At 36.0% G+C, this 12067-nt stretch overlaps 2 protein-coding genes across 10 annotated transcripts; both read left to right on the forward strand.

Moving 5' to 3' along the window:
- Positions 1-554: 554 nt before the first annotated feature.
- On the forward strand, positions 555-6646 carry LOC120470217 (PC-esterase domain-containing protein 1A-like). Of its 6 annotated transcripts, none has more exons than XM_039659698.2 (12): positions 555-690; positions 826-894; positions 1014-1093; positions 1574-1806; positions 1895-2045; positions 2138-2372; positions 2587-2673; positions 4135-4197; positions 4740-4802; positions 5663-5725; positions 5941-6063; positions 6146-6646. In XM_039659698.2, exons 2-12 carry the CDS (start codon positions 837-839, stop codon positions 6253-6255), a joined length of 1266 nt encoding a protein of 421 aa, XP_039515632.2. In that variant the 5' UTR covers positions 555-690; positions 826-836; the 3' UTR covers positions 6256-6646. The 6 variants fall into 6 exon arrangements, with proteins under 6 accessions (XP_039515632.2, XP_088985794.1, XP_088985795.1 ...); XM_089129668.1 differs by having other exon boundaries at positions 1709-1806; XM_089129669.1 differs by having other exon boundaries at positions 634-690; positions 989-1093.
- Positions 6647-8268: 1622 nt separating this feature from the next.
- LOC120470291 (PC-esterase domain-containing protein 1A) lies at positions 8269-12064 on the forward strand. Of its 4 annotated transcripts, none has more exons than XM_039659815.2 (10): positions 8269-8396; positions 8540-8608; positions 8719-8798; positions 9298-9530; positions 9619-9769; positions 9872-10106; positions 10304-10390; positions 11293-11355; positions 11561-11683; positions 11770-12064. In XM_039659815.2, exons 2-10 carry the CDS (start codon positions 8551-8553, stop codon positions 11877-11879), a joined length of 1140 nt encoding a protein of 379 aa, XP_039515749.2. In that variant the 5' UTR covers positions 8269-8396; positions 8540-8550; the 3' UTR covers positions 11880-12064. The 4 variants fall into 4 exon arrangements, with proteins under 4 accessions (XP_039515749.2, XP_039515758.2, XP_088985797.1 ...); XM_039659824.2 differs by having other exon boundaries at positions 8295-8396; positions 8536-8608; XM_089129671.1 differs by having other exon boundaries at positions 8339-8396; positions 8697-8798.
- The last annotated feature ends 3 nt before the right edge of the window (positions 12065-12067 follow it).

Here is a 12067-nt window from a genome sequence, read left to right on the forward strand (position 1 = left end):
TAATTCTCAAGATAAACACATTTTTGACATTTTTGTTTTGTACACTGTAAAAAACGATTGAAAAGATTCTAAACAAAATAATCTTTGGATTTCTCATTTTACAACATTTTAACACCTGATCTATTTGTGTGTCTAAGAAAAAAAGGATATTTGATCTTGGTGAAATCATGGAGGATCTCAAATGTGATGAGTTCAGGAAATTAAAGCATTTCATGAACAACACTGAACAGAGACCCCATTCGTTGGACGAAACTTTACGTGAACAACAGTTGTGGATTAGCGAGTTTGTTGAGACATGGGATTTTAAAGAATCGGTGGAAGCCGTTCAAGAAGAAGCTGCCTCACAATGATGAATTTGTGACAGATCGACTAAAGAAATAAATGAAGCTGTTTGGCCTTGAACTATGCAACTGTAACGACTGGATGATTTTTTTTTTAAACGGTCTCAAGTGATAAATGAGACCCGATGTCCAAAATTCTGAACCCCTTTAATGTCCTCTTTAAGTCATAGCTTCAAATCGGTTAAAGACGAGATCACTTTAATTAGACCGACCGAATGGAAGTCTAAAAAGCTAATTAGCACGTGTTGCCGATATTAACCGCAAGGGAGCAATATTTTACTTTTCTTCACACCCTTGACAGACACAATTTATCCTCGCTTATCTTTTACGAAGTTTTTGGTTTCGACAGGTATGTTCTGGTGATGTTTGATACACGGAATCCCGGATTCAGACCAAACGTGTATCGAAATGTCATTTGTTACTACAAAGTTTGAGTTTGTTATTTTGCTTTTCAATGTATTACTATGATTTCAATGTGAGGCAGGTAACGGCACGATGAGGCCCGTGGCTCAACTGCTTCACAACAAGTTTGTTGTGGTGTTAGGAGACTCAAGTGAGTAGCCTACTGACGGAGATTATTGTGATAGTATTGACCTTCGTGATTTTCCTCTCTAAACTACACTTGATTTTTTTTTTTTTTAAATAAGAAGGATGACTTAATTTTCTCTTCAGTTCAGCGCTCTGTCTACAAGGATTTAGTCCTAATCCTACAGAGAGACGCATATTTAAGTTTGTCCCAGTTAAAAAGCAAGGTCAGTATCTGAAAGCACGTTACATTAGTCTCCTTTTAATCATAACATTTACACGGTTAAACATTGAATCTTTTAAATGTATCTTATTATTTAGTTGTAAAATCCAGATTAAGAGACTATTGGTAGTCAAAATGGCAGCTTGTTTTTAGCTAAACCTCTTTTACTGTCTGTGGTGTAAACTAGTGGGCCATTTTAGACTAATTACAGTTCCAGGTGCATGGCCATATCACTTTAAGGTTGTCAAGCTTGCTTTTTGGGACATAATAACTTGACCATCCAATGACCAGCTAAATATCAGGTAGCATGTCCATTAGATATTTTTGCAAAATACTTTTTTGGTCTTTTTTTTTTTTTTCATGTAATCAATAAATATGAGCAAATGACACTGCTGTGTATGTGAAGAATATAAGTATTGTCTTTTATAGAGTTAACTGGTTAAGCAATGTCTGATGATGCATCTATCTTATCCATATATCCTAGGGTGAGTTTTCGTTTGAACAGGATTGCCTAGTGGAAGGTGGCCGGTTGGGCCAGATGAATAACGGCATTTTGTATAGTGAAGTGAGACAGTACCGCACCGATCACCACTTGATCCGCTTCTATTTTGTTACTCGAGTTTTCTCAAGATATATGGAGAGCATCCTAGCTGACTTTGAACAGGGCATAAAACCAGACCTGGTTATTATCAACTCTTGTGTATGGGACATATCCAGGTAGGAGTGCTCATCATTACATCTTGTTACTTTAACATTTTATAATTATTGTAAATTAACATGATTTTTGTTTTACTACACTGCACAGGTACAGCCATGAATGGGCCTCAGAGTACAAAGAAAACCTCAACAAGTTCTTCATGAAGCTAAAGACCCTTTTACCAGAAGAGACCCTGGTTGTGTGGAACATGACTATGCCCCTGGGAAAGAAGATTTTGGGAGGTTTCCTGGTCCCAGAGGTGGGTTACAAAAAAATAATGGTAGGGGATAAACCATCATGAACAGTGGTAATGAGTCAATAATCCTTTTTTTATCTCGTCCACAAACTCAGATTGAACATATGGGTCCTTCATTAAGATTTGATGTGATTGAAGCCAATTACTTTGGAGCCACTCTTGCCAACAGCTTCGGCTTTGATGTGCTAGACTTGCACTTCCAGTTTCGCTTCAGCCTGCAACACCGGATGAAAGACGGTGTACACTGGAATGCCGTCGCCCACAGAAAGATCACTTGCCTACTCCTGGAGCATGTGGCACAGGCGTGGGGTGTAGAACTTCCAAAACTGGGTGAGAAATGCAGATTGAGTTACTGCAATTGGTTATCTGAGGTTTAAATTTGCAAAATAAGTTTCTATAATTTTAAAAGTAGAATACATTGATCCATACCAACCAGACAGTTCAAATAATCATATTTTTAGTTAATGACTTGCCTAAGGATGGATGCATGAAACATGTAGTCACCCATTTATGTTTGTTCTTTTTTGCTTTGCTTTTTTTGCAGACCAGATTAATGCAGATAATCGCCCACAATTATCTGAGGACCATAGCTGGCAAACGGCTACTTCAAGTGCTCCTGCTCGCCATCCAGGTACAATATCAACCAAAAGTTTGGGCTCTGTACATTTTTATTACATTTTAAGAAAGTAATACTTTTATTTAGCAAGGATGCATTAAATTGATCAAAACAAAGTGACAGCAAAGACTTACATTGTTACTAAATAAATTGTTCTTTTGAAATTTGTTCATCAAAGAATCGTTCAATTTATCTTGGTTTCCAGAAAAATGCGATGCAGCACAACTGTTTTTAAAATTGATTATAATAGGAAATGTTTCTTTAGGACCAAATCAGCATTATCAGATGTACAGTGAGGAAATTAAGTGTTTGAACACAGTTCTCCCACGTAGAAATCATGGAGGGGTCTGAAATTTCCAGGGAAATTGCCAAGCAGCTTGGTGAAAAAAGGTCCAATGTTGGAGCAATCATTAGAAAATGGAAGAAGCCAAACATGACTGTCAATCTCCCTCGGACTGGGGCTCCATGCAAGATCTCACCTCGTGGGGTCTCAGTGATCCTAAGAATGGTGAGAAATCAGCCCAGAACTACACGGGAGGAGCTGGTCAATGACCTGATAAGAGCTGGGACCCCCGTTTCCAAGGTTACTGTTGGTAATACACTAAGATGTCATGGTTTGAAATCATGCATGGCACGGAAGTTTCCACCTGCTTAAACCAGCACATGTCAAGGCCCGTCTTAGTTTTGCCAATGACCATTTGGATGATCCAGAGGAGTCATGGGAGAAAGTCATGTGGTCAGATGAGACCAAAATAGAACTTTTTGGTCATAATTCAACTAACCGTATTTGGAGGAAGAAGAATGATGAGTACCATCCATGAACACAATCCCTACTGTGAAGCATGGGGGTGGTAGCATCATGCTTTGGGGGTGTATTTCTGCACATGGGACAGGGTGACTGCACTGTATGTATGACTGGGGCCATGTATTGCTAGATTTTGGGGAACAACCTCCTTCCCTGACCATGACAATGACCCGAAGTACACAGAGTATGAGTTGCTGCCTTCTTGGAGGAGGTTTAGATTTTCTCGCTGCAGATTGAACAGATTCACAAACTCATTTATCCTAGTGTCTGTAAAGATGTTAAATAGTGGTGGTATGGAGCTGTAACTTATTCAATTTATATTATTAATATTGTCTGGTTTGTAAATTTGTTGTATGTTAACTGTATATTGACAGCAGCATGGGTGATGGCCCAAGACAAATTTCCCTCTGTGGAACAATAAAGTTTTTACATACTTACAAATATTAACATTGATTTTCTCAGGTGTTCAAATACTTATTTGCCGCTGTATCATACAAATAAATAGTTAAAAAATCATACAGTGTGATTTCTGATAATAAATGGAGTCTTAAGGCCTATTCGCACTGGATTTGCAGAGGAATTTTTACTTTACAAATTACAGACATTAAAAATATATAACTTTTTCCCCCCTCCAAGTAACTTTGAAATTTAAAACATGCTTTTTTTAACAGGTCTGTACAGGAACCAGAGGTGCTTTAATCCACCTGTGATGCCCGCCATCCGCTACAACAATGGTAACAATCAACCACTCTTGAGCATTCCTCCTCCACCCCTACTACACTCTTTTAGTCCTAAACATTTACATACAGGGGGGAATACTCTGTGTTCAGCCCAAATTCCGAGCTCGGAGCCCTCCCCCCGGACAGCACGCCAAATACACATTAAACTTTACTCCCTTTAATTGTATGTAAGTGTGAACTCATGAACATTGATTATAATAGGAAATGTTTTTGTTTTTTTTTAGCTCCAAATCCGCATTATCAGATGTATTTTTCAAGGATCATGTGCAGGGCTTCACATTAACTTTTTTGCTCACCAGCCACTGTGGATTGAGGTTTTCCAAAGTTACTAGCCACTAGCCGCATTTTTACTGGCCACAATTTGGACACCGATACCATAGGGGAATAATTACCATATAGATGTTTTTAATAGCATTTCATAATTTGGCAGTTGTTATATTAGACTACTGTGACTTTAAGACCTGACGCACGAATGCATTTAATATAATTTACTTGCATGACACGCACTTTTTCAAAATATGCCTTTCTTTCAACAGGTCCGTATAGGATCCAGAGGGGCTTTAATCCACCTGTGATGCCCGACATCCAATACGACAATGGTAACAATCAACCACTCTTGAGAAAATTCACTCAACTAATGTAATAATTCTCATAATGGCTTATTTTGAACCACTAATTGGATAACTTTTTGAAAGCACTGGGGATATTGTAGTTTTTAGTCATGTTTGTTTATTTTTTTGTATTGGTTATTTTTTTGTTTATCAACATTTAAAAGTAAATCAAAAGTTGTCCTAAGACAAGAACAGTTAATGTTAAAAATTCATGTCTAACTTAAATGAAAGGTTTTGATCTACTTCAAATGTTGAGTATTTTATTTAAGTGACCGTTTTTATTTTTATTCAATAATCCATTTTCATATTTAGTTTTTTTTTTTATTAGAGTAAAAAATCGAAATAATGGAAACCTGACTGACTGCCTCATTTCCACTTTAAAGCCGCGATGTATAAAACATCACAATTATTGGAAAAAAATTATAAAACCATTTAGAATCAATAAAACTAAGAAATAACAAATACAGGATTTGCATGTCGAATGCAAATCAAATTAAGTCGCTATATTGCCTATGCGAGCATGCTCCAAGTACAGTGCAACATCGATGCACTTAAAAATAATCAACTAATTTACAGAATTAAATTAGAACAGAATATACCATTCAATAAAAATAGAAAACGAAACAAGTCAGAATCAAGTCACAAGATGCAGAACATGTTTGCAAAATGACTAAATTGCTAAATCCAGCCTTGGAGAATATCCTTTCTGATGGTGTGTATCCACACTTTAGATTTTCTTATCCCAGACTTTTTTTTTAAGATTTAATTCCCTGCCGCCAAGATGGTCCTCTGTCGGTCACTGATCGAAAGTCTCAAAGTAATTCAAAATATGCTTTTTTTTTTTACAGATCCGTATAGGATCCAGAGGGGCTTTAATCCACCTGTGATGCCTCCCATCCACTACAACAATGGTAACAAACAACCACTCTTGAGAAAATCCACTCAACCAATGTAATAATTCTCATAATGGCTCATTTTGAACCACTAATTGTACAACTTTTAGAAAGCACCTGGGATATTGTAGTTTTTAGTCATGTTTTGTTAATATTAATAAAACCATACATGCCTAAACTACAATATCCACCAGTGCTTTCTAAAAGTGACCGTTTTTATTCTCATCTTCCAGGTCCACTCTGGACGCAGGGTCAAAGGATGGTCAATGGCTTCAGATCACAGTACTGCCGTGGTGATCTGCCACCCCACATGACTGCAGGTTACCAGAGCTTTGAAAGAGAAACCTTTTACAGAGGTACAGGTTTTATTTTTTTCTCAAATCATCATGATCTAATATTAATGTAATATTGTGCTAAAAGGCTGATTGTGTTTTTTAGGTTCTAACAATTCAGCTGCTTCCCCGTACTGGCCAGTGAACAACTTAGTCATGAAGCAGAAACATCGAAATCCATTTAGTCGAGAGAGACCACATCCTTACAGATATTAAATCATCGAGAAGACATCTCATTGTGTATGGCCACAATACCCGACACTGTAGCAAAATCTTTTCCTTAAAAAAAAAAAAAACTCTCAATTTGTTGTACTTTTGCCTTTGTAGATTTTTAATAAACTTCACATATTCTTGTTTGGTCAACAGATAAAAAATCTGCAACAAGAATACTTGCAGAGTACAGTATATGCTGACCTCAAAAATAACCAAACAATGTTTATAAATTCAGAGATTGTTTGTCCCAGCCATTTGCTTATCCATGCCTATAATCTATATTTTAAAAAAAACATTTATTTTGATGCATTTTGATTTGTTTTATCACTCTGAAGCTAATGGGAAATGAAACCGGAAATGCTTTATTGACTTTAATAACATTAGGAAATGCTGTTTAGCCTTTTTGTGTATGGTTATTTATTTATGTTTTTTTAACCCTTTAGAGGAAATTACTCAAACTTTTGCATGATGGTAATCACCAACCTACAAATGTGACTGAATTGCGAATTAAAATTCATCTTTAAAAATAAGCAAAAGGTATGAAATTACTTCAAAAAGCATGGTGGCCTTTAATTATTCTCAAGAAAAACAGGTAAGACATTTTTGTTTTGTACACTGTAAAATACTATTGAAATGATTCTAAACACAATTATCTTTGGAGTTCTCATTTTAAAACATTTTAACACCTGATCTATTTGTGTGTCTAAGAAAAAAAATGGATATCTGATCTTGGTGAAATCATGGAGGATCTCAAATGTGACGAGTTCAGGAAGCTAAAGCAATTAATGAACAACATCGTTGGACGAGACTTAAAGTGAACAACAGTTGTGGATTGGCGAGTTTGGTTGTTGAGACATGGGATTTTAAGGAATGAAAGCTGTTCATGAAGAAGCTGCCTTGCAATGATGAATTTGTGACAGATCGACAATGTGACGCTGTTTGGCCTTGAGGGTTAGATGTCTTTTGCAGACCTTGCAATAAACCTCAGCATAAAAGCACTTTACATGAACTTCAGATTGGTATTGTATGTGACTGGTGATATTAATATATGGCTGTTGTTTGATTACTTCACTTGTAAATTCTATAGGTGGATTTGTAAATTGATTGTATGAATGTTCAGGTTGTTTAAATGTAGCCAACATTTATTTAGCAGATACTTCAATACTTACAAAAATGAGAAATGCCAAAGCCAGTGACATGAGAAGTGTTTTTTAATATTAATATTATGCTGTAATTGACAACGAATTGTTTCTGCCTTTTTGTATGAGAATTATGTGCAAAGATTTCACAAAGTTTAGAAATAAAAATGTTAATTATGCTTGAATGAACAGACAATAAGTAAACAATAGGGTTAAAAAAGGCATTCAAAAGTTCTTTATTTCACATTTTGGTTAGGTCTGTTGACTATACAGTCTTTACACTTTCTTTTTACACATATTTGTACCGAGTTTACCTTTTGTGTAATTTCTCTACTTTTTTATCATCATGGCGCCACTATTCTAAAATATTTGGAAATCAATATATTACTTTTTTTTTTAAATAACAAAACGTAAGTATACTGTTCATAAGTACAGTATTAGTCTGTCTGTGAGTTAGTTCATGTTTCTATAAAGTGTAGCCTACTTTACGTTTGCTATGGTGGTTCAGAATTTGGGGCAAATTATAATACAGGGAACAAAGTAATTATTGCAATGCAATGAAAAGGTAGTTTGATTTTTGACATTCTCTTGAAATACATTTACATCGATAGTCTGGCGTTATAATTTATTTGCTTTTGGTATAACTTGTGGGTAAAAGTCAGTTACCTTACCTGTGGGCTAGCAGTTACCTTTTGAAAACGGTCTCAACTGATAAATAACACTAAGCCTAACTTGGAAATGAGACACGACGTCCAAAATTCTGAACCACCCCTTTAAGTTCGGAATTAAAAGGATAAGGTTAGATCTCTTGTCTTAAGGTTAAAGACAAGAGATCACTTTAATTAGACCGACCAAAGGAAGTCGAAAAAGCTAATTAGCATGTGTTGCCGATATTAACCGCAAGGGGCGCAATATCTTACTTCGCGGCCTGACAGTTACGAGTAACTAACGACAGGACACTCAATTTAACCTCGCTCATCTTTTAAGGAATTCTTGGTTTAACAGGTATGTTGGTGATTTATGGTGTTTGATACACGTAATCCATGGTTACCGTTTCAAACCAAACGTGTATCGAATTGTCATTTGTTATTACAAAGTTTGTGTGTGTTTTGCTTTTCAATTAACGGTATGATTTCAATGTGAGGCAGGTAACGGCACGATGAGGCCCGTGGCTCAACTGCTTCACAACAAGTTTGTTGTGGTGTTAGGAGACTCAAGTGAGTATTGACGGAGATTAATATTGTGATATTGACCTTCGTGATTTTCCTCTCTAAACTACACTTGATTTTTTTTTTTTTAAATAAGGATGACTTAATTTTCTCTCCAGTTCAGCGCTCTGTCTACAAGGATTTAGTCCTAATCCTACAGAGAGACGCATATTTAAGTTTGTCCCAGTTAAAAAACAAGGTCAGTATCTGAATGCATGTTTCATTATTGTCTACTTTTAATCATAAAATGTACACGCTCAAACAATGATTTTTTTTTTAATTTATCTTAATTATTTTGTTGTAAAATCCATATTATGGGACTATATTTGGTAGCCAATATGGCAGCTTGTTTTTAGCTGGTGAAAACCTCTTTTACTGTCTATGGTTTAAACTGGTGGGCCAAATTAACTTATACCAGCTACAGTTCCAGGTGACCATATCACTTTAAGGTTGTCAAGCTTGTTTTTGGGACATAGTAACTTGTTTACCATCCAATAACTGACTATAAACCAGGTAACATGTCCAGAAGCTCTTATGGCTTAATAACAAATACAGTTTTGGTCATTTTAATTTCATGTAATCAATAAATTGGAGCAAATGAAGCTGCTGTGTATGTGAAGAATAGAAGTATTGTCTTTTATAGGGTTAACTGGTTAAGCAATGTCTGATGATGCATCTATCTTATCCATATATCCTAGGGTGAGTTTTCGTTCGAACAGGATTGCCTAGTGGAAGGTGGTCGTTTGGGCCAGATGAACAACGGCATTTTGTATAGAGAAGTGAGACAGTACCGCACCGATCACCACTTGATCCGCTTCTATTTTGTGACTCAAGTTTTCTCGAGCTATATGGAGAGCATCCTAGCTGACTTTGAACAGGGCATAAAACCAGACCTGGTTATCATCAACTCTTGTGTATGGGACATATCCAGGTAGGAGTGCTCATCATTACATCTTGTTACTTTAACATTTCATAATTATTTTAAACTAACATGATTTTTGTTTTACTACACTGCACAGGTACAGCCGTGAATGGGCCTCAGAGTACAAAGAAAACCTCAACAAGTTCTTCATGAAGCTAAAGATCCTTTTGCCAAAAGAAAGCCTGGTTGTGTGGAACATGACTATGCCCCTGGGAGAGAAGATTTTGGGAGGTTTCCTGGTCCCAGAGGTGGGTTACAAAAAAAAAATAATGGTAGGGGATAAACCATCATAAACAGTGGTAATGAGTCAATAATCCTTTTTTTTTTTTTTATCTTGTCCACAAACTCAGATTGAACATATGGGTCCTTCATTAAGATTTGATGTGATTGAAGCCAATTACTTTGGAGCCACTCTTGCCAACAGCTTCGGCTTTGATGTGCTAGACTTGCACTTCCAGTTTCGCTTCAGCCTGCAACACCGGATGAAAGACGGTGTACACTGGAATGCCGTCGCCCACAGAAAGATCACTTGCCTACTCCTGGAGCATGTGGCACAGGCGTGGGGTGTGGAACTGCCAAAACTGGGTGAGAAATGCAGATTGAGTTACTGCAATTGTTTATCTGGAGGTTTTAAGTCGCAAAATAAGTTTATATAATTTTGAAAGTGAAATATATTGATCCATACCAACTAAACAGTTCAAATAATCACATTTTTAGTTAATGGCTTACTTAAGGATGCATGGAACATTTAGTCACCCATTTATGCTTGTTCTTTTTTGCAGACCAGATTAATGCAGATAATCGCCCACCATTACCTGAGAACCTTAGCTGGCAAACGGCTACTTCACGTGCTCCTGCTCGCCATCCAGGTACATTATCAACCAAAAGATTGGGCTCTGTAAATTTGTATTAGTTTTATTTAGCAAATATTGATCATATTTACGTAAATAATTACATCCTTCCAATAATGTCATAATTGTGGACAACCACAAAATATTGGTTTGGTTACCAACATACTATCCATAGTTTCTCCAACATTTGTCTGAACAGGATGGTTCCATTTTGCTTATTAGCTGTGGAGTTAAAAAAAAAAAAAAAATTATTATCTTCCATTTGAACTCCTTAGTCCCTTCAGATATTGGAGCTGGTCACAAGATGTGCCTCTCCACAAGCTTCCTTCTCTAGTCTCAAGTCTCGAGAAATTGTTCTGTTAATTTCGGCCTCCCATTTCTCCTTTAAAAAAAGTGTTATTTGAATTCTTAGATGAAAATAACATGTATCCTTTAGAAATGGTATTTTTGGATCCTGTTCCAGTTTATATTTCTAAATCATTTTATTAGTGATGGTTTTTAACATTATAATTCTTTGTGTTGTGAGAAAATATCTCGGTTATGAACATCTAAATGTTAAGACCTTGGGATTGTGGATTCATTTCTTATGAATTCAATTAAAATGATTTAAGTGCATCATTGTGGAATGTTTGATGCAGATGGCCAAGCACTTTACAGCACATGACTGGATACATTCCTGTCACTGGATATTTGGATTTATTCACGCACGTTAAAATTATTTATTAAAAGCTTCTTTCTTTGCACATTGTTATGACTAACATGTTGGCTAATATGTTATTGAAACATTCACAATATTACTGTTTTTAGTCTATTTTGAGCTAATAAATGCAATGTTGATGCAGCCAACCCCAAACATTTGAATGATAGTATAAGTTCTCACAGAGGTCTCAAAGTAATTCAAAACATTCTTATTTTAACAGATCCGTATAGGAACCAGAGGGGCTTTAATCCACCTGTGATGCCTCCCATCCACTACAACAATGGTAACTCTTGAGAAAATTCACTCAACCAATGTAATAATTCTCTTAATGTCCCATTTTGAACCACTAATTGCACAACTTTTAGAAAGCACTGGGGATATTGTAGTTTGTTGTCATGTTTTGTTAATATTAATAAAACCATACATGCCTAAACTACAATATCCTCCAGTGCTTTCTAAAAGTGACTGTTTTTATTCTCATCTTCCAGGTCCAGTCTGGACGCAGGGTCAAAGGATGGTCAATGTCTTCAGATCACAGTACTGCCATGGTAATCTGCCACCCCACATGACTGCAGGTTACCAGAGCTTGGAAAGGACAACCATACACAGAGGTACAGGTTTTATTTTTTTTTTCTCAAATCATCATTATCTAATATTAATGTAATATTTCTAAAAAGGCTGATTTTATGTTTTTTAGGTGCTAACAATTCAGCTGCTTCCCCGTACTGGCCAGTGAACAACTTAGTCATGAGGCAGAAACACAGAAAACCAAGTACACGAGAGAGACTACATCCTTACAGATATTAAATCGTCGAGAAGACATCTCATGTGTATGGCCATAATACACAACATTGTTGTTTTTCTCCTAATTTTTGTTTTGTTTTTAGAGAGTGTACGTTCAACTATGCACTAAATTCTCCTTATTCATATCTTGTTTTAAATTAGGCTTTTTTAAAAATAAAAACAAATTTTAGTTGTTGTTTTTTACAAAAGTG

Source organism: Pimephales promelas, chromosome 1, assembly GCF_988280905.1.
Source record: "Pimephales promelas chromosome 1, fPimPro1.hap1.1, whole genome shotgun sequence".
Taxonomy (NCBI): domain Eukaryota; kingdom Metazoa; phylum Chordata; class Actinopteri; order Cypriniformes; family Leuciscidae; genus Pimephales; species Pimephales promelas.